Source organism: Sebastes fasciatus, chromosome 13 (genome assembly GCF_043250625.1).
Source record: "Sebastes fasciatus isolate fSebFas1 chromosome 13, fSebFas1.pri, whole genome shotgun sequence".
NCBI lineage: Eukaryota > Metazoa > Chordata > Actinopteri > Perciformes > Sebastidae > Sebastes > Sebastes fasciatus.
This window is the reverse complement of record NC_133807.1, coordinates 10,148,655-10,173,437: the sequence shown is the minus strand read 5'-3', so window position 1 is coordinate 10,173,437 and position 24,783 is coordinate 10,148,655. Positions and strand designations below refer to the sequence as shown.

Below are 24,783 nucleotides of genomic sequence, written 5' to 3'. Positions count from 1 at the left end.
GGATGGCGGGGGTGAATGGAGACCGTAAAGGGAAGAAAGATGACAATGGGATTGGCACAGCCATTGACTTCATGCTTTCCAATGCCAAGCTTGTGCTGGGAGTGGGAGGAGCAGCCATGCTCGGCATTGCAACACTTGCTGTCAAAAGAGTAAGTGAGAAGCGAGTTATCTCTAACTTTTCGTTTTCTCCACTCCCATGTACTGTATGATGAAGGGGGAGAAAAAAAATGTGAACAATGTGCACACAATTTTTCGTTGTGCAGATGTATGACCGTGCCATAAGTGCTCCCACCAGCCCCACCAATATGGAGCCGACGGGAAAGAGGAGCTGGGAGGAGCCCGCCTGGATGGGCTCGTCACCACGGGTACTGAACCATGACATGAAGTCCACAGTTAGCAGGTCTCTACAGTCTCTGCCCACTTCCTCGCATGCTTTTGAACCAGGTGAGGAAAAGTTCCCTTTAACGTCATTGTCGCAAATGTCTTTTTCGTGTTATATTAAGCAGCATTGACAAGTCTATTTTTGTGATTTGGACTTTCAGCCAGCTGTCATTTTATCTGTTGACAGACAGCCTATTTGGAGGATTCTTGCTCTTCCTTTACAGTGGGTGTTGGCTCTCTGTAGTGCAGTAGTTAGTCCGCCAGCTGTATTATATTAGTTTGATATGTTGTAGTTTAACCTTTTATTGTTATAATTTCTCAGATACTGTAGAAGCCCCTTAAAGGAACAGTGTGTAACATTTCGGGGTATCTATTGGCAGAAATGGAATATAATATTGTTTTCATTAGTGTATAATCACCTGAACCTAAGAATCTTGGTGTTTTCATTACTTTAGAATGAGTCCTTCATATCTACATAGGGAGCGGGTCGTCTTCAAGGAGTCCGCCATGTTGCTCCGCCATGTTACTCCGCCATGTTTCTACAGTAGCCCAGAACGGACAAACTAAACACCGGCTCAAGAGAGAGCCTTTCATGTTTTTACGTTACCTGAAAGCCACCGTAGTTCTCCGCTTGTGAAACTGCGGTACTGTGAGCCGCAGAGTGAAAAACCGTGGTACCGCCAGCCCCCGTCTGACTTCCGTTGCTCCTAAAGTAGTGTTGTGGGGGAGTGGAAATGGGGGAGTGAGCGGAGAGGTACTCAGTTGGTTGCAGTCTGCAACCACACCACTAGATGCCGCCAAATCCTACACACTGTCCCTTTTTAATTTAGTATTAGTTGATTAATATCATGCCTGTCTTGTTTTTTTTCAACTTTACCCGCTGCCTCTCCTTCATTATTTGAAATGGCAGAAGAGAGAAGGTTGCAAAATTCTCCTGCATCTATGCAACAGCATTTTGCACAAATGTTAAATTTTAACTTTCAATTGCTTGTAATCTCCTCAGACTGTCTTCGGCGGGCTGTTGGTCGAGCCGCTGTGGGAGGCAGCGGTGCCTCTCAGTCGGACCTGCAGCGGGCCCGGATGCGTCTCTCCCTGCAGGAACATCTGTGGGTGTTCTACCAAAATAACGTGAACATCCCTGCTGGGGAGCAGGCCGTGGCGAGGAGGGCAGCGCTGGACATCTGTGCCGAACTCCGGGTGTTCCTTCACGCCAAACTGCCTGACATGCCACTCAGAGAGATGTACCTGAGTGGCAGTCTGTATGATGACCTGCAGGTAAAAGGTCACTTACATTTGGTCCTGCTTTCAGACAAAGGTGTTTTTAATTTAGCTTAGAGACGAATATTTAAAGAGCAGGTCCATCTGTGTTCTGTTCCTTTTTTTTTCAAATGGGAATGCCCACTCAGCCACTGCAAAAAGCTGTCACATAGGTTACCAAAGTAAGCTAATCAATGAGGTTATGAATAAAGTGAATGCTAGCACTAGCTGAGTCAAAGTTTGGAAATAACTGAAAGGGTTCGTTCTGATTTTTTGACGTAGGATTGTATACGCCTGTGTTCTGCGAGGTAAAATTACTGCTTTTGTGAATATAGTCTGGTGGCTTTGAAGAGCGCAATATAACAGCTTCAGTTCTCCTGTCTGATGGCGAGGTAAAGCGGCTGTGGACGGGAGCAGCAGACAGTCCATTCCGATGGGAAACTGAAGCCATTATGTCGCAAGTCTTCAAATCTACCAGACTCCATTCACAAAAACAGTAATTTTACCTCGCAGAACAGAGGAGTTGCTGGTCTACCGCTGCATTTTGAGAAAGGATTTGGTAAAAGTTCTCCTCCATCTTTTAGGTGGTGACAGCGGACCACGCCCAGCTCATGGTACCTCTTATCTTAGAGAAGAACCTGTGGTCGTCCATCCCTGGGGAGGACACCATCATGAACGTCCCAGGTTTCTGGCTCGTCCGCAGAGAGAATCTGGAGTATTTTCCACGGAACAGCAGCTACTGGGACCGCTGCATGGTCGGAGGCTACCTCTCCCCTAAATCGGTCCTCGAGGTCTTTGACAAGCTTGTGGCGGGCTCCATCAACTGGCCAGCTATAGGGAGCGTCCTAGACTACATCATTCGTCCCGTGGTTCCCTCGGAAACGCTGACCCTGGAGGTGCAGTACGAGACCGACCGGAAACTGTACGTGGACTTCCTGCCGTTACTCGTGATGGAGGACGGGACATCGCTGATAGCCAAACCGCATCGACTTGTCGCAGACCGCCACGAAAACCTGTGGCGGCAGAGCTTCCGCGTGGCCGAGACGGCGCGACTCAGGGCCCTGGACCAGGAGGACGGAGGCTACCGATGCGCCTGCCTGAAGCTGGCGAAGGCCGTGTGCAAGCTCAACCCCGCCCTCAACCGGCTCAACGCCAGCCAGCTCACCAACGCCATCTTGTTGCTGTGCGAAAAAGAAGGCGACTGGACCCAGGAGGCGCTGGCGGACCGGTTCCTACAGCTGCTACGAGCGCTAGTGGGACACCTCGAAGCCGGGAGGCTGCCGTGCGCCCTCAGCCCTAAAGCGAACTTATTCTGTGAGCTGACTGAACTGGAAGTGGACGAGCTGGGGTACACGCTCTACTGCGCACTCTCAGATCCAGAGGGGCTGCTGAGAACTGCGGTGGCACAGCCAAACTCATCCCTGACAAGCTCGTAAAAGAACGTCAACTGCACGGCAACGCGGCATTGAAATGTCAACCACTGTTTTGTGGCCGATGGTGACCTCGAGCCATAAAGAGGTTCCTGGGGAACAACAAAACAACTGCATGGAATCATCGTCTCCTCCTGAAACACTCGGTCACTTCAGTCTTAAATGCCATCGGTGAGAAAATGTGATTCACACAGTAGCAGTTACTCAGTGTCGCCATGAAAGCTGTATGTGGTGTGATCATGCAAATGCTATTTTAATCTCCGATGAAAAGTGAAGCCCCATTGGAGGTCATGGCTCTCACTAAACTCTCGCCATTGTATTAATGAAGTTAAAGAGTAGACATGCTGTTAATACGTCGGGATGGAGGTTTTGCACTCTGCATTGGTTGATCAAAATGGAAGGGGAATACAGTACGTACGTCTGCATCATATTTTTAACTTGTCGGGAGAGTTTTAGGAGGACAAACATGTCCAGTGCAGTTAAATGATGTTTCTTTGTTTTGAGATGGGTCCAAACCTCTGTGTCAAGGGATAGAGTGTCATGTTGACTGTGTTGTATGCCAACCTTAACCCTAATAAATTGTTGATCAGCCTAAAGAGACAAGCAAACTGTCTTTTCATGCTCCTTTTTTGTTATCACATAATATGAAATTCTGCTAGAGTTCAGCTTGAAATCCAGGTTGTTGTTTTTTTTGTAAGAACTTCATTAATACAGTGGCTGTCTGCATTCAAGATGTATGCTTTCCATGTTTCCAGGGATCGGCGAAAACAAACATTAAGCTATGATTGGAATGTGTGCATGTATTATCTACCTAATCTAGAAACCAAACAGGTGAATATACATTGAGTTCTACGTTGATGTCTGTTTGTAATATTTCTAACTCGACACCATTCAACTATGAATCGGATGTAAAGTTGAATATACATCCATGAATGGAATATACTACCATTTATGGAAATCGGATTTGTTGGCGATAATGAAATCTGAACAATACAGCGCCACCATTTTTCTAATGCTCTTATTTTGGCGAGAACGGGAAATGTTTCCATGTGACTGTCTGTGTCTAATACAGAGCTGCTCTTTGTTTGTTATGAAAAGGAGGTTTCTTCTTCAGTCTCACATTTGTTGCTCTGGTGCACAGGCCAAATATGCTTTATCTCCATCTAAGGTTATTAGTAAGTTTGTCTCAAGTGTATCAGCAGGACATTCTGAAAGTGCTTTTGTTTACCTGTTTTTGCTTTAATTCAAATTCAATCAGATCCTCTTTCCTCTGTCATTACCTTCAATATTGACTGTTCCGTTGGCTGGACACTTCAGTTTTTCAGCTACTGTACCTCTGCAGTTTGAGAAGTGCGTTACCAACGACACACCGCTGTAAACACGGTACTTAAGTTTGTCATTTAGTGAATTAGTGTCAGTATTAACTTCCTGGCCTGGTTACCTCTGTAGTTCGGTATTTGTGTGTCTGCGTACACGCCTGTGCACGTTTTTAAGTCCTCATTATACCCTGATTAACTTCTAGGTGCCCTGTCTGTCGAGAGTAGGTAGCCAGACATGGATTAGTGCTGTACGTGAGGTCATATCACTCAGTCCTGGTCCTTTACATGAAGTGAACCAACAACCCGCCATGTAGTGATGATCACTACTAGCAGGTTGTCAGGTCTATGTGTATATTAATAGATTACAGGTGCTAATCTCTGTTAGATCATGATCTGATTTGAGAGGGATCTACTCAGATTATATAAAAGCAGCTTTGATAGCCAAGGTTTCTGATGCTAGATCAGCGTGCTACTCAGTGCAGGTGACAGTAGGTGGAGTCACTACAATAGGTGACTGTCAAGTGGAGTTCTCTTTAAATAACTACCCAGAACATGCTGTCCAAAAATAATGTTTTTTTGTTCTCACTTTTAGCCTTAGAATGAAATATAAATGCAGTGATATTGAGCAATTGTCCCCAGCCCACTGGTTGTATATATAGTGTACAATATGGAGGGATCTGGGTTGTTTATAGTTCCTTTCAGTTAATAATAACCATTCAGATAACGGATAAACAGGTGAATATTTTTGTATTTATTGTACATTTGTAACCAAACAGAGCCGACTATTTATTTGCATTCAATTCAACATGTAAAGTATCACTTATTGTGCTCCATTAAGTGCTTTGTTCTGGATGTGCTGATGTAAAAATGAATCCACAGTAGATCTTTGTTTGCATATAAAGCGTCTTCCTTCGCAGACTTAAGTTTATGCTACAAATTTCTGCTGTGCTGAAGGGACGGGAGTCACTGTGCCACATTTGTAATGTTCTTGTAAAACAAAAAACCCAAAGTAGATCACTACCTCTACCTTGTGGAGTTCACACTAGTCATATGCTTTGTTGCATGCTGTGTATTTCCCCCCAGCTTTTTATTTATTTTTTTCATTCAGCTCTGGAGTTGAACGTTGCAGCACTTTGTATACTTCATTAAATGTTACAAATGACTCTGTAGGTTGATCTTTGTTTTTCTCCCCCAAGGATACTTGATTTTACACAATAGCAGATCACAATCTAAACCAATCCATTCAAAATTTGACAAAACATGTATTTATTTAAAGTTTTATTCAGTGAGATTTGGTAATAAAAAAATGTATAGGCATATTAAGAGAAACATCCTGAGATACCTTCAGTGTACAAAAGTAGCCCCAATTATAACATCTATTATTAAGACATTGGGATCTGGGAATGTTAGGAATGAAACTGAAAATTACATCCCAAAATGAGTCGCATTTGTTCCCCCACCCCAAAGCATCTACATTACAAAAATCATACAGCACAAATACATCAAAATGCGTAGCTCTGATTGAATCCTGCCATATCTCAGATAAGTGCATGAAACTGAGTGAAGCGGTCCCTTTGTTCAGTGGCATAAAACATCTACACTCCTTGCATAAATGTGTGGAAATGGCTATTAATGTAGCATCCATACTCAACTCATCAGCAGCCAATTTCTCGGGTGAACCTCATTCTAAGCAGATGTAAGATTTATGTGGCAAGCCAGGTCTTGCAGTGATATACAACAACTGATTGCTGCAAATGAAATAACGCAACATAGATGATGAAATTTTGCTTGACGGGACCTTGAAAGTCAAGAAACCACTTGAAATGAGAAGTGCAACATATTTCACACAAACGTGTTCAGTAAACTATTTGGAGGGGGCAAAACCCACACGATCGGCGGCCCTGTCGAACACAGTGTAGTACCTCCCGATGAATACGTCCCCCAGGATCCACAGGGGCCCGGCCGGAGGCGGGATATCCATGGCCATGAAGCCCGAGATACAGATTGTTGTGCCCAGCTGAGTCTCCTGCGTCAAATTGGAGAAAGTCATTTCAAAGAAAAGCGAATATTTTTCAGTCTTGCCCAAAACAAAAGACAGGATTTTGTCTCCCATTGTATCAAGATAGACTTGAAAAAAATGTCAAAAACGGTTGGATAAACAGTTGAAATAGCTATACAGATTGTTGCAACAGCAACAAAGCTCTTGCCTCAGGCTTAGCCATGGGGAGAGGTGGCTAACGTCAACTGTCCTACCTCAAATTAAGTCAGTCGGCTTAATTAGACAACATTCTAGGGCCAGCCCAAGGCTAGTCTTAAACTAAGTTTAGGAAATTGGCCCCAGGATGACATCTGTGGACGTGACCACAATAAATGACATCGCCCATGTTGTTCATCAATTAAAAGGACATGCCGCACAGTGCGATGGTGTGACGCACTGATGTGTTTTATAGTACAATAACAATGGAGCTCTATGGCACAGAGGAATAAGCTACAATAGGCTTTCACTACACAACACACACTGGTTTTAAAAGGATCAATGCACTGTTGGTTTTGGTACTTTCGTGGGATTTGTTGACGAGAAAGAAAATATAATATATCCCCACACTTATCCTTTACAAAAGGTAGGGTTTATTGCAAGGCCATTGTATTGCATTGGATTCTGGATATATTACCACCATTATCTTCCAAAGACCCGCATGTGTACGTTTATTGACCTTGAAGGAAAGTGGCAAGAACAAAATTAAAGTGGATGCCATCCATCTGACATGAGAGTATCTACCTTCATGATATAATCCTCTCCGGTCAGGTTAAACATCTTCCCTCCAATGTTGAAGGAGATGACGGGGAGAGATGGGATCTTCTTACAGTCGATCCAGTACTAGGAAAGGGAGAGGAGAGGGTACAGAAACCAAAGTGAGCGATTGCTCCAGTGAAGGTTTTAAAAGTTACATCTGAGATACAAGAGTGCGACTAAGGCATCATTTGCCAAATAGCTGTGTGTTTCACGTGCGTCAGACAGTTCTACCTCTCCCATTAGCAGCGGCAGTGCTCCGATGGCTTTGTGCAGCGCTCTGATTTCTTCCACGGAACCGACAATTAGGGATGTTCCTGTGTCGACAATAGCCTGGCAACCGGCTTTGCAGAGAGTCAGCTGGTTGCCGACTTCAACTCTGCAGGGCAGGGTGGAGAGGGAGCAGCAGCAGGGCGGGGCAGAGGGACAAGAGGTTCATCAGTTCATTTCAAACAACTGCTGAGAAATTTGTTGTCATGCTACTGTAATGGAGACTCATTTAAACTATATTAGGATTTTACACTATCCAAAAGACCCACTTTTTAATTGAGAAATGACCTTTTGATGCACGCACCTGCTTCATGACTACGCTGGTAATTTATTAGACATTAAGGTATTTATGATTTCCGCATTGTCATAGTTCACACTTGGCATGCTTTATGTGAGGAGTAGGGTTTGGTAATATGTCGATATTATATCGATACCGTGCTATGAGAACAGATGTCGTCTTCGATTTTGGATATCGTAATATGGCATAAGTATCTTTTCCTGGTTTTAAAGGCTGCATTACAGTAAAGTGATGTAATTTTCTGAACCTACCAGACTCTTTTAGCTGTTCTATCATTTGCTTTTACCCACTTAGTCGTTATGTCCACATCATTTATGATTATTTATCAAAAATTTCATTGTGTAAATATTTTATGAAAGCACCAATAATCAAACCTACAATATCGATAGAGGTATTAGGTCATAAATATTGTGATATTTGATATTCTCCATCTCGCCCAGCCCTAGTGAGGAGGCTCTGGGTGACCGGAGGTTAAGATAAGATGGAGGACTATGTGAATGTTTCGACTACCATGAGAAACATGGATGAGAAACTGTCTTGGCTCAGCTCTGGGTTACACAATGTCCACCCCCCCCCCCCTCCCTCCCTCGTTGTGTGATCACACGCGATTCTGTATGACGTGGGATAAACTGTATAAAGCTGAGTGAATGTAATGTTACTTTAAGTTTTTGGTAGGACTGTGTCCATGCATACATGCTGTACTAAGATCTTCGGACGTCAGATTTTTTCGTTGTAATAAACAAATATTCAAGTAAGGACAACTGAGGCTCATCGAGTTAGTTCCTATTATTCAAAATGAAGACTGACCAGAAGTACAAGTGTTCCACATCCGTGAGAATACTTCTTTCCCCAGGTATACCAAAAGTGAGAATTGTGTCGATGACAAACGCAGAACTGAAAGTGTGCCGACCTCGACGACGCTATTACGGTTCCTTGTAACAATGAAGCCACACGTGATTCTTTCTCACCCGCTCATCTTGATCTGCCAGTAGGCCTTCCGTGTGACATTGACATAGTGCAGATCTCCGGTGTAGTGCTCGGGGTCTGTCCCACCCAGCACCAGCTCCCCTCCTAACGCTGCTTTTTTGTCTCTAAGAGACAGGGTGGACAGAAGCATGACTTAATGTGTTAACAATACAACACCAAAAATGTGTCAACTCCTTTCACAGCTGTGAAAACCCCCACAGTTGTTGAATTAACAACTGGCAGTGGCAGTGAAACAGTATAATTCATGCCCGTTCCTCCATGCTTCTGTCAGACACCAACCTGCTGATGTAGAAAGAGAAGATGTTCTCGGGCAGCAGCTTGGCAGCCATGGCTGTGTCAAACACCGGGGTGACACTGGCGACTGATATAGAGGGGTAGGCCATGCCCAGGACGCCATCGAACCGTGCCACTGCAAATGTGATGCCAGGCTGCTTCACTGCTTCGCCAAACTGCTGGGCAGGAACAGGCAGACCTGCAATCTGCGAGCAGGAGAGAGAGAGAGAGAGACGTCAAATACGAAGGGGAAAAAAAATCCCAAGTCTTTTAATGAAATGATAGGAATGGTGTGACCACCAGAATTGAGGAATGCAGTTAAACAGAAGGAGCTATGTGAGTGAGCGAGGGAATGTGATGTGAGGGAGCGTTTCTCAAACTCACAGAGACGGTGTCTCCGCTGATGTAGCCGGACAAGCTGCCTCTGCCGTACCGGATGGAGAACTCTGTGCCATTCTTCACGAATGTGCTCGACTTCTTAGAGTTGTAACGATGATGAATCCCTAATGAGAGAGGACAGTCGGTCAAAATGAGGATGTACAGATTTCATGAACTTAGGAAACAGAAGGCCAGTGATAATAGTGAACAACATTAACAGTTTGAAACAGAGCCAGCAGGGTGGTACAGGCCCCCCTCTGGAATCTGATTGGTCATCCCTGGTGCCCCAACTACCCGAGTCAGAATGTGATAGATAGTTGGCGTGTTAGTATAGTAACGACACGGAGAGGCAAAACAACGTCAAAGAGGCAAAACAACGACAAGGAGACGCAAAACAACTACAAAAGAAACACAAAGCAGCTACAAAGAGACAAAAAAAATACAACATTGAGATGTAAAACGATGAAGAAAAGATGTGGTTGTTTTGTGTCTTTCAGTCTGTGGGTCTTGTTCCTATGTAGGAGAGGCGGGGGCCTTTTACATGTTTATGTTCAGGGGCCAATTGTCTCCTAATGTCCATGTCTGTGGGCTATTTGGAGTTACAAATAGCAGCTATTTATTAAAATATTCAAATGTTTAAAGTTGTTTATTTGACATTCATTTATTTCACTGAATATACTAATAATAATGTAGTTTATTGTTATCATCAAGAATTAAGGCTTTAAATTTGAGTTTTAACACATTTTTACTCATGTCCTAAATGTGCCCCCTTCTTTTAATTGGTGCCCCAGCCCTGCCCCCCTATTCAAATGTTTCTTTACCCACCCCTGAACAGAGCTGATGGTAGATTAAAGTGATTTCCTGTCAGTGAATGTAATGTGACAACTTGTCTTTCATATTGTTAAAAGAGTTTGGCCAAAGGTCAGGTTTGGGTTTTACATCCTTTTTTTAATAGGACACAGGGACTCCTTTGTGTAACGTTTTGTCTTTTGAACTTCTGTCCTACTTACAATGTACTGTCCATTGTAATGTACTGTGATTACATTTATGCCAGAATGCTGACCTGTACAGTCAAGTTAGACATACATTCCTGTGGATAGTATCACTAAATAGTTAACGGGAATGACACTCAAGTAGTCTAAACAGCCACGAGATACAGCTAAAAATTGTTGCAGCTAAATGTGTGATATTTTAGTCACTTCTGGTAGGTAAATACCGCAAGCGTCTTCCAGGAAGTAGCCAACAGAAACACATAGAGTGTGATGAATGAGTCAGTTCCCCACAACTCACAGCAGGCCACATCAAAGAAAGAGCAGTGAATGGAGGGAACCCAGAGGTTGGAGGAGCCGGTGTCAAACAGCACAGTGAAGTCCTGTGGAGGGGTGCCGATGCTGATCATTCCATAGTACTGGGCCTGAGGAGACAATAGATATAGAACACAGATCTGTTGTGAAACCACCACTACATCTGCATCAGGAGAAAGATTAAGTGTGGACATTCTTTCACAGAAACCCTTTGACTAAAAGCTTGCACAGGTGTTAACTAATAACCCACGATAACGTGGGTGCACAAGTCTAATATTTACTTCATCATTCTCTCCTGTTTCACACTGGCAATACTGCCCTTACCAAATACAAGTTCATCCAAGTGTGCTTTTAGTATACTTATTTTAAACTTAAAATAAGAGTGTATACTTTCAGTTAACTTTTTATGTACTAGAAATACTGAGATATACTTAAGTATACTTACCTTATACAGAAAAGTCTAAGTATACTTGGATTATACTGACAGGTATTCAGTAAAGTCTAAGTATACTTGGTTTATACTGACAAGTATTCAGTAATGTCTAAGTATACTTGGCTTACTTGTATTTAAAAAGTGGGCTACAAGTCTATACAAGTATAAAAACGATTAAACTGAGAGTACTTTAAAGTGTACTCTCAAACTAAAAAGTGGGCAAGTATACCTATTCACTTGTAGTATATTTCACAGTATAGTTGCAATACAAAATAAAACTTAGATGTAAACTAGTTGTGTACTCAAAGTTGAATGTTCTTACACTTAAAGTACACTTAAAAGTATACATTTAAAAACTAAGAAGTATTGAATTAGTACACTTAAAAGTATACCACTAGTACATTGATATTAGTATACTACATAAAGTATACTTCGGGGGAAATATACCATAACTATACTTCATAAAATAAATTGAAGTATACTACTTTTTTTGTCAAATATTAAACTTGTTTTGACACAGTGCTTAACTCTTGGATTATGTGCGATGGACATCAAGGGGAGAGGATGACGTAATTGTCATTGTGGGTTCAGCTGCTAATTGAAGTATATATCCTGTAGTTAGTACACATACATCCATGAAGTTGGTCAGCCTCTCTATGGGCACTTTGGGGGAGGGAGAGTAGTCCGGTGCTCCGGTGCTCTTCGCTAAAGCCCGGAGCTCCTCCAGAGACATCCCATTGTCGCTCATCAGGCGGCGCAGACTCCTGGTCTTATAAAGGGGAACTCTGCAATGATGAAAGGTGTTATTACTTCATTACATGTCACGGGAACAACCATGCGTGAAAGACTGTTTCCTGCTTCGGAGCGCGTTTACTTTCATGCAAATGTTCCAACTGTTACTAGCTATATGCAGCCTGAACATCATTCTAAGTGCATCGGTGTAGTCAATGCGGGTTAAGTAACATTAATTGGAAACACGTGCGGCTACCATAACAAAACAATGAAGTTAACACACACACGCGCGCGCGCATACATTGACCTGCATTCAACTTGTTGTCTAAATGCTATGAAGTGCACATTTTTGTTGCCAAAACATGAGCTAATAAAGAGTATTTACCTGAATATGGCGACGCTTTGCGTTATCAGCAGCGCCCCGAGGATACAAAGCACCTCCAGCCGTGTCATCGTGTCTGTCCTGGTCAGAAATAATAACACACACTGAAGAGTTGTTTCCGATACTAACGAGCGCTCAACAACACACACAACTGACGCAGAAGAACGCTGAATGTGTGAAAGTGCTTCGGCAATGTCCGGGTTTACTCGGCTTTCTCCGTTATGTAGGCTCGGTGATTGGAGGAGAATAAATCAGTAACACGTTCTGATTGGTCGGAGAGGATTGTCAATCATACCGCATTACAAACCGGTGTACAGACAGGGTCACGAGTTGTTGAGACCTGTGATAGGGCACATACTAGCACATTGTGTTCAAACCAGCTGAGAAACAGTTTCACATAATAGAAAACATTTTTACTGAATACCTTTCTCCCATATAATCTATAACCCTAACCACACAGACTGAAGTTTAAAGATAAGTTAGTTCAGTAACCATACAAAAGTCAGTGTGCTTTTGGCCTCGGTTTAATCAGATCTTGCACTTTTGGTACTTGCATTTGGAAAGCCTAATGACTGACGATATCACCCCGCCTAATGAAATTAAAGAGGTACTCCAGTGGTTTTCTTTTGCATTCCATTACATGTGCTGTGGGAGAAACATCCATCCATCCATCCTGTTGGAGCCTTAATGCAGGTTTTTGTTTGTTTTACTTTTATCTGTGGATGACACAATTAATATATTCCTGCAGTTCCAGCACTGACCACAGGGTGTAACATGGACATGAAAGTGCATATAGGTAAGCGCTCCTGATTAGGATCGGGGGTGTATGAGACGGAGAGCCAAACCGTTTTTGACCGTGCCTTGCCATATGAACATTGTTGAATTAGATCCCGCTGAATGGAAAAGGGGAAGAACATGATGGGGAGATGTGAAAGTGTAAATAAATGTAACTGATATAACATTACACAGCGCACTGGACATATATGAAACTAGAAAAACCTAAGAAATCCATCGGTACCTACCATGTCATACTAGCTTGTGCGATGGAGGCTAAATAATGCTCCAAACCTACGCTAAATTTTGGCGAGGAAAAACTGGCATGGCCATTTTCAAGGGGTCACTTGACCTCTGACCTCTAGATATGTGAATGTAAATGTGTTCTATGGGTACCCACGAGTCTCCCCTTTACAGACATGCCCACTTTATGATAATCACATGCAGTTTGGGGCAAGTCACAGTCAAGTCAGCACACTGACACACTGACAGCTGTTGTTGTCTGTTGGGCTTGAGTTTGCCATTTTATGATTTGATGATTGATATTTATTTAATGCTAAATGCAGTACCTGTGAGGGTTTCTGGACAATATTTGTCATTGTTTAGTGTTCTTAATTGATTTCCAATAATACATATTTACATACATTTGCATAAAGCAAGCATATTTGCCCACTCCCATGTTGATAAGAGTATTACATACTTGACAAAACTGCCTTTAAGGAACATTTTGAACAGATGATTAATCATGGACAATCATATGATTAATCGTGATAAAACATTTTAACCAATTGACAGCCCTAATATATATATATATATTTTGTAGACGATGTTAACATTGTAGAGCAGTGGTTCCCAACCTGTGCCAAATATCACAGGGTGTGCGCAAGGATTTGTCTGCTCTGAGGTCAAAATTAGATTTGCAGATGTAAAACTAAAATCATAATCGTATATCTATGAAATAAGCTTCAGAACAGAGTTGTACTCCCCGTGACGAGTAGACTGATCTTGATGTGTAAAATCTTTGGAGCGTTCCTTTAAAGGAATGGTTCAACAATTTGGAAAATACGCTTCTTCGCCTTCTTGCTGAGAGTTGCATGAGAAGATTGATACCGTATCATTCAAAAGTCGCTATCTCAGGTACTCTGTGGTAACACACAGTTATGAAGAACAAGAGTCTTATATCCAAACCACAGCAAATACCAATTCAAGATGAGTCATCCAAGCCACCATTCAACAATCCTGAGCTCTCTGACAACAAAACGCTGAGGCATTCCCAGACATGATCACAGAACAGGCACTCCCTTGGCCTGTTGAACGAGTTTTAGATGAAGTCTCCAACACAGGAAACACCTACACTTGGACATTAAGATTTATGTATGAACAAAAACATCAACAATCACACTCACACACACACCGTCCATCATCATGAATCAGACTTGGGGCTGTTGACAATAAGAAAAGCCGGTCCCCCACAAGGTAAACCTTTAAACTTTAGGGTGAAGACTTGGAGATTGGTTGAGGTTAGGGTTAGTTTAGAGTTAGAGGGTGGTGTTTGGCATGTAGTGGTGATGGTTATCGTGAGGGTTTGTTTAGAGTTATGGGAGGTGTTTGGTATGGTGATGGTTCGGGTTAGAGTTAGCCTCCCAGGAATGAATGTAAGTCAATGCAATATCCTCATACCTGACTACGAGTTTGTCGAAATGACAGCGGTGGCATATTTACAGTCTACTTTCCACTTGTAATTTACTGTATTTAATTGTTGGACTTTTGCAAAAAAGAGGAACCACCCACACAGTCTTCCTCTGTTGTGACGTTACAGGGAATTCACACCTGAGTGTGAGTAGGACTAACTACTCGGACCGGACGACAGAGAAAGAGGCATTAATGGCATCTGTGTCCTGACGAGAGTAAAGGCATGTAAGGATACACATGGGAGATTTCTTACACTAGATCCATAACCAAAGGATTAAACGGAATAGTGAAGTAAAGACGACTGATAACGTGGATAAAAGTGGAACATGATGGTAAGAATCAGCTCTTTCTGTTGTATATAAATAGTCAAATATATGAGAGAGTTGGGCTTAAGGGATACAGACTTTTACTCTTCTTCTAACCTACAAGGGTGTACCTGGTTTCACCTTGTTTCTACCTCCACCCTCATTCAGAGATTAAGAAACATACCGGGGTGATGCCTCACATGTGAGTTGCATGCAGTGGTGAAATGTTAAACAAGTATATTTACTCAAGTACTGTACTTAACTATACAATTTTGAGGTACTTTATTTCAGTATTTCCAACTACTCCACTATAGTTCGGAATGCAATATTATACCTTTTACTCCACTGTAAGAACGGCTTATTTGACAATATTAGTTACTTTTCAGGTTTAGATTATTCATACAAAATATATATATAATAAATAATTTATATTATTATGGATTAAGCTACCTGGCAGTGAATAAACTAATTTAAATAAGCACCACCCACCTTTACCAGCGACAACATTAACCCTCTAATTAACAGTGATTAATGCACCACTAATTATAATTCTACGGCAGCAAAAAATGGATCAATATCACTTTATAACGTGAAAAGTTTGTTGTTACAACAAGATGTTTTAACACGTTATTATGGCAGACAAACTTATCACGTTATACCAAGAAACTTTTTCGTTATAACAAAATACTATTTATGTTGTTATTTCGTGAAACTTTTCACATTTTAACATGATCATCACTTATATTGCTATAAAGTGAAATATTTTGCATTTTAACGATATAAGTGATGATAATCACGTTATAACGTGATAACATAGTATATTGTTATAGCATGACATTTTTTATGTTTTAACAATATAAGTGATGATCACGTTATAACATTTATGTTTTAACATGAAAAGTTTCATGTTATAACCAGATAAACACTATATTGTTAAAACAGGAAAAGATAAAGAAAGATTTCATGTTATAAAGTGATAAGTTTGTATATATCGTAATAACATGAAAACATATTGTTATAATGTGAATAACATCTTGTTATAACTATAACATCTAACATAACATATACCACCAATTCACTGAATAAATTACTATAACGTATTGGTCATTATATCTGGAGCTCTGTACATTAATAAGTTACACAATCAATTAGCTAGTAAGAATTTGGTCCAAGCAGTGAAACACAAGCTCGAACTGAAACAGCAGCAAACCTTGTAGAATCAGAGCACCTATGAGACAATGTTGGAGTCCAGTTAAACATATCAAACCAGTGATATGAACTTGTGAATACAGCAGCGCATGGTGGTGCGCTTAAAATGCTTAAACGTCTTGCTATAGTCCCGCTGCTCAAACAACTATCCAACTATTGTACTGATAAGCAGATTTGTTATAATAAACCATTTGTCTATGATGAAATATGTAGAAGACAACACTGAGAAGCACTAATTACACTGCAGGTGGAATAACAAGTGTTGCCATGTGCGCACTTTCCAGCAAACCCTCCCATCAGGAATGCTATTGCTTTTGTAAACAATGCTGATCTCAGCTCAGCTGGTTTCGCACGCAAATTCCGTAAAATGCATTGCAGTCATATTTTTCTCTTTGGCTGGTAGACAGTGCTTGTATTTATTCACATAATTGAATGTCACAGTACTAATTAACTTCTCTGCCATCAATAAATCGGAAAAGAATTGATTTACATATTTAAGTACTGTTCCAGTAAGTCCTGACAGTATGACAGTGATCCAACATACACACCTGTGTGTCTCCGGTACTGTGACATGTCAAAATGCCCGGTGTTTTAAAAAAATGCCTATTTGGTTATTTTTTTTCAGCATTAAACATTATTCACAAATTATGAACATTGGTCTCCCGCTATGGCAACCAAGACTTGATTAGTAACACAGATTATAAACAAAATTATCACACAGTACACCTGGGGTCAGGCATGGAAATACTGTCCTTGACCAAAGAAATTCTTAGTCGACTAACACTCATACCATTTTGTCGAATAATCGATCGAGTTGATTTAATCGACAGATCTGTAAAACTGAGTTTCTCCACAAAGAATCACACAAAAGCACCAACATTTTTTTTTAAATTTAATTAAAAAAAAAAAATTTTTGCAGAGATGTGCTCATAAGCTTCTTGATAATAAGTAATTTAGCATGAAAAAGGATAAAAAATGACTAATCAACTAAAGACATCTTAGTCTTAGTCCTAATCTTAGACTAAGATCAAAACGACAGAACAAATTGGCAGCCTTTGCTCTTATCTTAATAGCTCTAATATTAGACTTTCTGTCACTATTAAACCCCTAGATGAAGTCCACCATCGCCAGCTCCTGGGACGTCTCAGAGTCGGTGTACGAAGAACTGGATGCACTAATGGTAAACACAAGTTCCTGCTAACTGTTCTCCATCCGAATGCATGAATTGCTGAATGGTTTTTGGTGTGTCTGCCGGTATTTTTCATGTTATCACCTTGTTTCATCTTTCACCCTATTCGGCTGTTATCAGGCTTCATTAACTATGCCTTATCGGGGGCTATAAGCACCATAGATGTGGGTCAACAGGGGCCTACTACACCTACTACGTTATAAAAGTGAATGCGAAACTTAAAAGCAACACATTCTAACACGTTCTAAAACTTACTTAACTTACACTACCATGTAAATAGATGATAAAACCCACTATTGGATGTAGTAGGCCCCTATTGATCCACATCTATGATGCTTTAGCCTGACAACAGTGTAATCTGCATCTTTAGAGGAACCAGAGACATTCAGAGTGCTGTAAAAATAGAAATCCTAGGACTTGAGCTTGAACTTCTTGGTATAGACTTGATGATTTTCTTTTAAACACTATTGTGGTTATTGAGCTATGTTCTCATGCATTACTGGAAATATTGATTCGCTTATGTTTTTGTTTTTTTGTCAGCCTGATGTCACAGATGGAAGCCAGTCAGAGGTTAAAGTCAGGCCTGTACCTCGTCCCAGGTCGAAAATACAACCAAAGTCCCAGTATAACAACAACAATAGCACTGTTGACCCTGCAGACACGACTAGCAATACAACCAATGCAGTGGTGAGTCGGGATATGGTCTCTAAGATTAACTCACGATAGCACGTATTAATTAGCATGCATTCATTTTTTTCATTGTCATTCTGTCATCAGAGTTCCCAACTCAGTGGATATCCTGCAGACTATAAGACGCCTCGCCCTGTTCGTCCTCCTCCCAGACCACCACTGTATTCACACAAATATTTGATCTCTAGTAAACCCACAGTCGACGGAGGCAATCACTACGTGACTTCAATTTTTGAGCCAAATGTGAGGGTATATGATATTTTAAACAAAGTAACAAGCTTCATTTTATTCCTTAACAGATTGCTACGTGTGTGTTATTACTAGGAAATATGACTCATCTTAAAGGAATAGAGAGTTGGATGAGGAGATCAATACCACTCCGCACTCTTGAAGTCTTTTTGTCACTATGAGGTTGCCAGGCGACCAGCGGAGACGACAGGAAGTCACTGCCTCCGGCCAACAAATAGTCATTACCCCCTGCGAAAAATGCAAATTGTCTTTTTTACCCTTTGATTTTTGTAATGTTGAAACAAATGAGATGTAACGTGTTAACTAGTGAGCTTTAGAGGTGCTGGTAGTCAGACTTTGTTACATTTGGACAAAGCCAGACTAGCCGTTTCTCCTAACGGATAGACGTGAGAGTGGTATTGATCTTCTTGTCCAACTCCGCAAGAAAGCAAATAAGCACCTTTCTCAAAATGTTGAACTATTCCTTTAAAATTTTGCTCACATCATAATGTTTTTAGTAACATAAATATGTGTTTTTTTTTGTTTTTTTAAATAATGGCTTTTAGGATAAAAAATGTATCCAAAATTTATTTTCAAACCCTTGATATTTAGGCTACCATTCTTGTTTTTCCAAGTGTGTTGTGATTCACTAATGGTCTTTTCACACTGCATATTTGCTAAGAGTTGACCCAAGGATAACCTTTACTAACAGCTCCCTTGGTGCAGTGTGAAAAGCCCTTAAATGATACAACTATAGCTTACTTGCTCCTTCTTAATTTCTCTGCTAGTCTCCAGCTGTCAGTACTGATGGAGTACACTCTCCTACACGGCCTGAACGCCCCCCTCTTCCCTCGTCTCACAGTAGAGGTTCTACAATGAGGCTAAAACATGAGGTAAGAGCTAACGTATTTCACCCCATCCCAACCTTTCTGCAAAACACGTTAGACCTCTTTGAGACACATCTGAAAGGTAATTGACAGTCATTTCTAAGTTGTCCCAAAAATCCAATATTTTCTTGGATAGAACTGCACAGATGAGAGTCAACAATCCAGATGTTCCTACATCAGCTCCATGCAACAACCTCCAGTCCCACCAGCTGTCGCTAAAGAAGAGGTGACCCTCTGCGGGACTTCTTGTACAACGGTAAATTGCAAGCTAAAAGCTATGCATTATGGACTGGTTTAAAAATGTGAAACGTGTTTAATAATGTTTTGTTAATATTTTCTTGGACAGAGCTGCACTGATGAGAGTCAGCAATCCTACATCAGCTCCATGCAACAACCTCCAGTCTCACCAGCTGTCTCAGAGGTGAACATCTTTGGGACTTATACGACGCATTTCAAGGTAAATTATTATTATGGACTCTGTGTTTTCTGTGAGTTGAGGGTATATAAATACATAATCAAACTCTACAATCAACAGCATGAAAGCTCAGCAACCTACATAAAAACAAATGCTGGAATGCATTCAGTGTTTTGGTGTCATATAGGGTATAGGGTCATAATTGTTGGATTTGGGAGAGAGTTGTTCATTTTACTGTTAATTTTTGATGTATGAATTTTGAAAATGGGTTTAGTTCCCCTTTAATACTAGTTTTTTTTTCTGTCTTGTTAATATTTTCTTGGATAGAGCGGCACTGATGAGAGTCAGCAATCCAAATGCTCTATTCAACAACCTCCAGTCTCACCAGCTGTCGCTAAAGAAGAGGTGACCTTCTGCGGGACTTCTAGTACAACAGCTGACAGTACTGAGCAAGTACAATCTCCTATAAGGCCTGAACGCCCCCCTCTTCCCTCCAGGAGATGTTCTACAATGAGCGTAAAACCTGAGGTAAGGGCTAACGTGTTTCACCTCATCAACCTTTCTGCATCACGTTAGACTTCTTTGAGACACATCTACAGGTGATTGACAGTCATTTCTGAGTCCCGACTTTATATGTGTGTGTGCATATCTATATAGCTAGATGTTGACAGAATAAAAGCTCAACTGTTCCTGATTTAAAAAATATGTAAATAATAAATTGTCTTGTTAATGTTTTCTGGGATAGAGCGGCCATGATGAGGGTCAGCAATCCAAATGCTCTATGCAACAACCGGCCGTCTCACCAGCTGTCGCTAAAGAAGAGCTGACCCTCTGCGGGACTTCTTGTGCAACGATAAATTCCAAGCTCAAAGTTATGCATAGAGTGCTGCAGGATTGAGTCCTAAAACCCGGAAATGAGTTAGCATTTTAGCACTTCCGGTTCCCTCGTCTGGAAGTCAATGGGTTTTTTCAATGGGTTTTTAGTTAGATGCATGAAATAAGATCTGTGGTTAACACACGCTTAAGAGATTTTAACGTGTTATCTTAGACCATACGAATAACATGTATGAATTTTGAAAAATGGGCGTAGTTCCCCTTTAATAATGTTGTTTTTTTTCTGTCTTGTTAATATTTTCTTGGATAGAGCGGCACTGATGAGATTCAGGTATCCAAATGCTCTATTCAACAACCTCCAGTCTCACCAGCTGTTGCTAAAGAGGTGAACATCTGCAGGACTTATGGGACAGTAAATTGCAAGGTAAAAGTTATTATTATGGACTCAGTGTTTTCTGTGAGTTAAGGGTAATAAATAAAGATTCCAACTCAACAATCAACAGCATGAAAGCTCAGCAACCTGTATGAAAAGAAATGTTGGAATGCATTCAGTGTTTTGGTCGTATTCAACTGCGTTATGCAACCACAAAGTGAATGTCTTTGATTTTCAGGTCCCAGACACACCTGAACTTCCGCCTCGACACGGGCAGTCATCTCCAAAGGTATGAGAGCCACTGCAGATTACAGGTGATGAATAATGCTTTGACAGGTGTCAAAAACAGCAACAAAAGATGCTGAAAGACATGGGTTTGTCATGCTGTCATGGAAAATCAGATAGCTTCACTATTTGTTCAATCAGTCAGTGTGTGGAATGTTGATTTTGGTAGGGCCGGCCCAAGTGCTGTTTGGGCTTATAACAGGAAGTGACACCTACCAAGTTGAGTCAACAACAACTAATTTGACTTGTAGAGAAATTGAGAAAATTAGTTGAAGATTTTCCTAGATCTTTAAAGGAACAGTGTGGAACATTTCGGGGGATATATTAGCAGAAATTGAATATAATATTCATAACTATGTTTTCATTAGTGTATAATCACCGGAAACTAAGAATCATTGTGTTTTCCTCAGCTTAGAATGAACCCTTCATATCTACATTTGAATGGTACGCCAGAAAAACATTTAGTATGTCCCAATACATACTGTAGTATGTCAAATGCAGTATTCCAAAAATACCAGGATGTCCTACTACATCCGATCCCGATTTTGATTAATCGTTATTAAATATTTTAAACGATTGACAGCCTAATTAAAAGCTTAATTTTCTTTGTCTATCACAGACTCTACCACCACCACCTTCATTCTCCCCGCCTCACCCACCTTCAAAGGGGGAGCCATTGGATACAGTGTACAGTGAGCTAGAGCACTGTCCCTACCTGGACGTTCTGCCAGAGGATATAGAGAAGATGGTAAGAGAGACAACGCACGCACGCACGCACACACACACATAGACATAGACAATTGCATGCTTTTTTAAAATTCTGATCCATTAATCTATGTCTGTTAAACACTAACAGAAGACACAAGAAGAGAGGCCAACATTACGCTACCAGAAACAAGAAGAGAGTCCAACAGTACGCTGCCGCACTTTCACTCTTCACCAGTCCACCGTGGAATCAGAGGTAGGCTCTTCTAAATAGTTCACGCCTTCACCTGCAAATAAACTGTGATTTAACACAAGTTAAGTTTGAGATGGTTTTATGAATAAAATGTATTGTTTCTCTGCAAAAGATTTTATTTTTAAACAGTTTTTATTGTGCTTTTAACGATTGAAACTCTCCACATGACCGGCCATTCAAAGTACAATAATTATACATTTGTGTCATAGAGACCTTTTCAAACTTGGCAACATAAATATTCTAAATGGCCCATTTGTATTTCCTGTTGCAATGTTTGCTAATGCAGTAACTGACAGGAAGTAAAGTTGGACCAAAGTGGTTGCCCTAGCAACAGAATTGCAATGGAAAGGTCTATTGGTGCCTTCAAATGAAACTCGTGAGCTCGTATTTGGGAAGCCGTGTACACAATATGCTTGCCGTTCAAGTGGTTAAGTCGTGAGAACACGTTACTGTCGGCATCTAGAAGCCACAGAGGCTAACAATTTAGAAAGCTATTAAGTGGGTAAAATAATGCAGGAAATGCAAAGGCATAATGACAGAGGAGAAAGATGAGGCTGTTGGGAGTATCAATATTTTCCTCAGACATATTATATAATTCAGAAGAAAAACAATATACGACTAAAATTACAATATATGAAGTTATTATGCACCGAAAAATAAACCTCCATGGCCTCCGCTATTTCTGACAACGTCAACAAACACGTCACAACTCGTGAACTTGTAGCTTTCAGAAACTTTCCACTTACGAGGTCGTGAATACCACAAGAGCCCCCCTCTTGTGATCGTTCATATGGACTCTTCTCGTGAACACAGCAAACACGACCCCATTTGAAGGCACCATATAAAACAGATTCACAGTTTGCAGAAGAGTGTATTGTCTTACCAACAGAAAAAAATTTAATAAAAGCAATAGATATAAAAAAGATACTAATGATATGAATGAATGAATGAATGATACTAAATTAAAACCTGTTTTCCTCAGGACGTCATTGGGATGTTGAGATGGTTGCAAAGAGTGTCAAGTAAGTACAACATTTTGTTTTTTTAGATAGATATTGTGTCATTTTCTTGAAGACTAACGAAGCATTAAACGCTATTATATTGACTACCAATATTCAATGTATTCATTTAAAAAAAAAAAGAAGTAAAATAAATAAATAAATCAGTAACCATGTAAAAACTGACAGTGTCCTCAGTAACAAAGAGCGTGATCAAAGTGTACATTATCTAATCTATGTGCTGTCACTCCAACAGAAACTGATTTAATGGATCCGTCAGTGTATGGCCTCGGCATAGAGGAGGAACTCAGGTAACCAAAAAGACACTATCATATTAATACTTGTGCTCTAACAATGTCATTTTGGGGCCATTAGTTTTGTGTCACGATATTTCTAGAAATGTATTTATACTTTTTCAGAGGAAAATAGTGCTTCAGAGTATACAATTAGAAGTACAGTTTGGAACAGCTACAGTTTTCTGGTGAACAGTTCTAAACACCTAATCACAACGTGGCCTTTTGCATTACAACTTAAATGTGACAATGAAAGTTACAGTAATTCCGAATAAATGTAACTAAATGAGCTGGATAAAGAAACAGATTTTTGTCATTGTCCCTATGTAGATCATTTAGTGAGAGAGCGATGAACGTGAGGAAGGCCCTGCGCCTCTACAACCTCCTCATGATGAAACGCAATGAGAGCCTGCGGAACGTCATCACAGAGTTCACCTCCATCTCCGACAGCCTGGACAAGTTGAAGAAGAAGGGCAAAACCATGGACATCGCTGGAGGCACCACGGGTGCTGTAGGAGGGGTGACTGCAGTCTTGGGTATCGCCTTCGCTCCTATGACCTTGGGTACCTCGCTGATCGCTACAGCTATCGGTGCTGGTATGGTGGCGTCCGCTGGGGGCATGAGCGCCCACACTGCTAAGGCCAACAAGAAGATTGTGAACAGGATGGCGGTTGAGAAACTTGTATACGAATATAAGGGAAATATTGTCGACCTGGAAAACTGTCTGAGTTTCATCCTCTCTGGGATGAATGAGCTTCGAATGCACGACATCGCCAGGTTACAGAGGGCAGGAGCCCATGCCGAGGTACTGAAGGTGGCACATCTGTCACGGTCTGTGTTTCAGAACACCATGAACAAGGATAGTAGGACTACTGTTGCACACATGGGGGGTGGGATGTCATCTGAGAGGCTGCTTCTGGCTTTTGCCAAGGATATGGATCAGTATTTTACAGAAAAGGACGGACTGAAGCTGAAGAAGTCCAATAAGAGCAGGTTTTCTGTCAGAGTTCGCCTGCTGGCTGAAAATCTGCAGTATGAACTATATCACCTGAATCACATGTGGGAAATGTTCGGGTGAATCATAGCACTTTGGTGTTGATTTGTGTATGTATGTATACGTGTGTGTATGTGTGTGTGTGTGTGTGTGTGTGTGTGTGTGTGTGTGAGACAGAAAAAGAGATGTTTTGATCGGTGCAAATGAAGAACAAATGCCTTATTTACTACTCATATTTTAATAAACATTTTATTTTTGTAAAACCTAATGTGTGATTTACTATAGCCAGTATTTAAGGAAAGTTCAAGATTGTAGTTCTACTACCATTCAATCAATTAATCAAACTTTATTTGCATAGCACCTTTCATACAGGTTAATGCAGCTCAAAGTGCTTCACAGATAACTGACAAGCCGAACGTAAGAT

At 40.9% G+C, this 24,783-nt stretch overlaps 4 protein-coding genes and 2 long non-coding RNA genes across 6 annotated transcripts; 5 read left to right on the top strand and 1 right to left on the bottom strand.

The window, feature by feature from the left end:
• The first annotated feature begins 2 nt into the window (after positions 1 to 2).
• Positions 3 to 3,676, top strand: mief1 (mitochondrial elongation factor 1). Its single transcript, XM_074655360.1, has 4 exons — positions 3 to 149; positions 264 to 444; positions 1,385 to 1,656; positions 2,223 to 3,676. The coding sequence occupies exons 1-4, from the start codon at positions 3 to 5 to the stop codon at positions 3,072 to 3,074; spliced, it is 1,452 nt and encodes a 483-aa protein (XP_074511461.1). The 3' UTR covers positions 3,075 to 3,676.
• A 1,974-nt stretch (positions 3,677 to 5,650) lies between these two features.
• Positions 5,651 to 12,440, bottom strand: napsa (napsin A aspartic peptidase). The gene is made up of 9 exons (XM_074655361.1): positions 12,239 to 12,440; positions 11,753 to 11,906; positions 10,675 to 10,798; positions 9,391 to 9,509; positions 9,013 to 9,212; positions 8,715 to 8,837; positions 7,413 to 7,557; positions 7,167 to 7,265; positions 5,651 to 6,413 (listed from the first exon to the last, which is right to left on the bottom strand). Exons 1-9 carry the CDS (start codon positions 12,304 to 12,306, stop codon positions 6,252 to 6,254), a joined length of 1,194 nt encoding a protein of 397 aa, XP_074511462.1. The 5' UTR covers positions 12,307 to 12,440; the 3' UTR covers positions 5,651 to 6,251.
• Positions 12,441 to 14,467: 2,027 nt separating this feature from the next.
• On the top strand, positions 14,468 to 18,085 carry LOC141779922 (uncharacterized). Its single transcript, XR_012596473.1, has 3 exons — positions 14,468 to 15,033; positions 17,327 to 17,395; positions 17,945 to 18,085. It is a non-coding gene; the product is annotated as an uncharacterized LOC141779922 (long non-coding RNA).
• Positions 18,086 to 19,120: 1,035 nt separating this feature from the next.
• LOC141781523 (uncharacterized) lies at positions 19,121 to 20,522 on the top strand. Its single transcript, XM_074657347.1, has 5 exons — positions 19,121 to 19,215; positions 19,346 to 19,465; positions 19,556 to 19,666; positions 19,952 to 20,152; positions 20,370 to 20,522. Exons 1-5 carry the CDS (start codon positions 19,198 to 19,200, stop codon positions 20,520 to 20,522), a joined length of 603 nt encoding a protein of 200 aa, XP_074513448.1. The 5' UTR covers positions 19,121 to 19,197.
• Positions 20,523 to 20,767: 245 nt separating this feature from the next.
• On the top strand, positions 20,768 to 21,858 carry LOC141781429 (uncharacterized). Its single transcript, XR_012596871.1, has 3 exons — positions 20,768 to 20,882; positions 21,070 to 21,120; positions 21,736 to 21,858. It is a non-coding gene; the product is annotated as an uncharacterized LOC141781429 (long non-coding RNA).
• Positions 21,859 to 21,930: 72 nt separating this feature from the next.
• LOC141781614 (uncharacterized) lies at positions 21,931 to 24,598 on the top strand. Its single transcript, XM_074657453.1, has 4 exons — positions 21,931 to 22,077; positions 23,057 to 23,096; positions 23,329 to 23,383; positions 23,696 to 24,598. Exons 2-4 carry the CDS (start codon positions 23,069 to 23,071, stop codon positions 24,441 to 24,443), a joined length of 831 nt encoding a protein of 276 aa, XP_074513554.1. The 5' UTR covers positions 21,931 to 22,077; positions 23,057 to 23,068; the 3' UTR covers positions 24,444 to 24,598.
• The last annotated feature ends 185 nt before the right edge of the window (positions 24,599 to 24,783 follow it).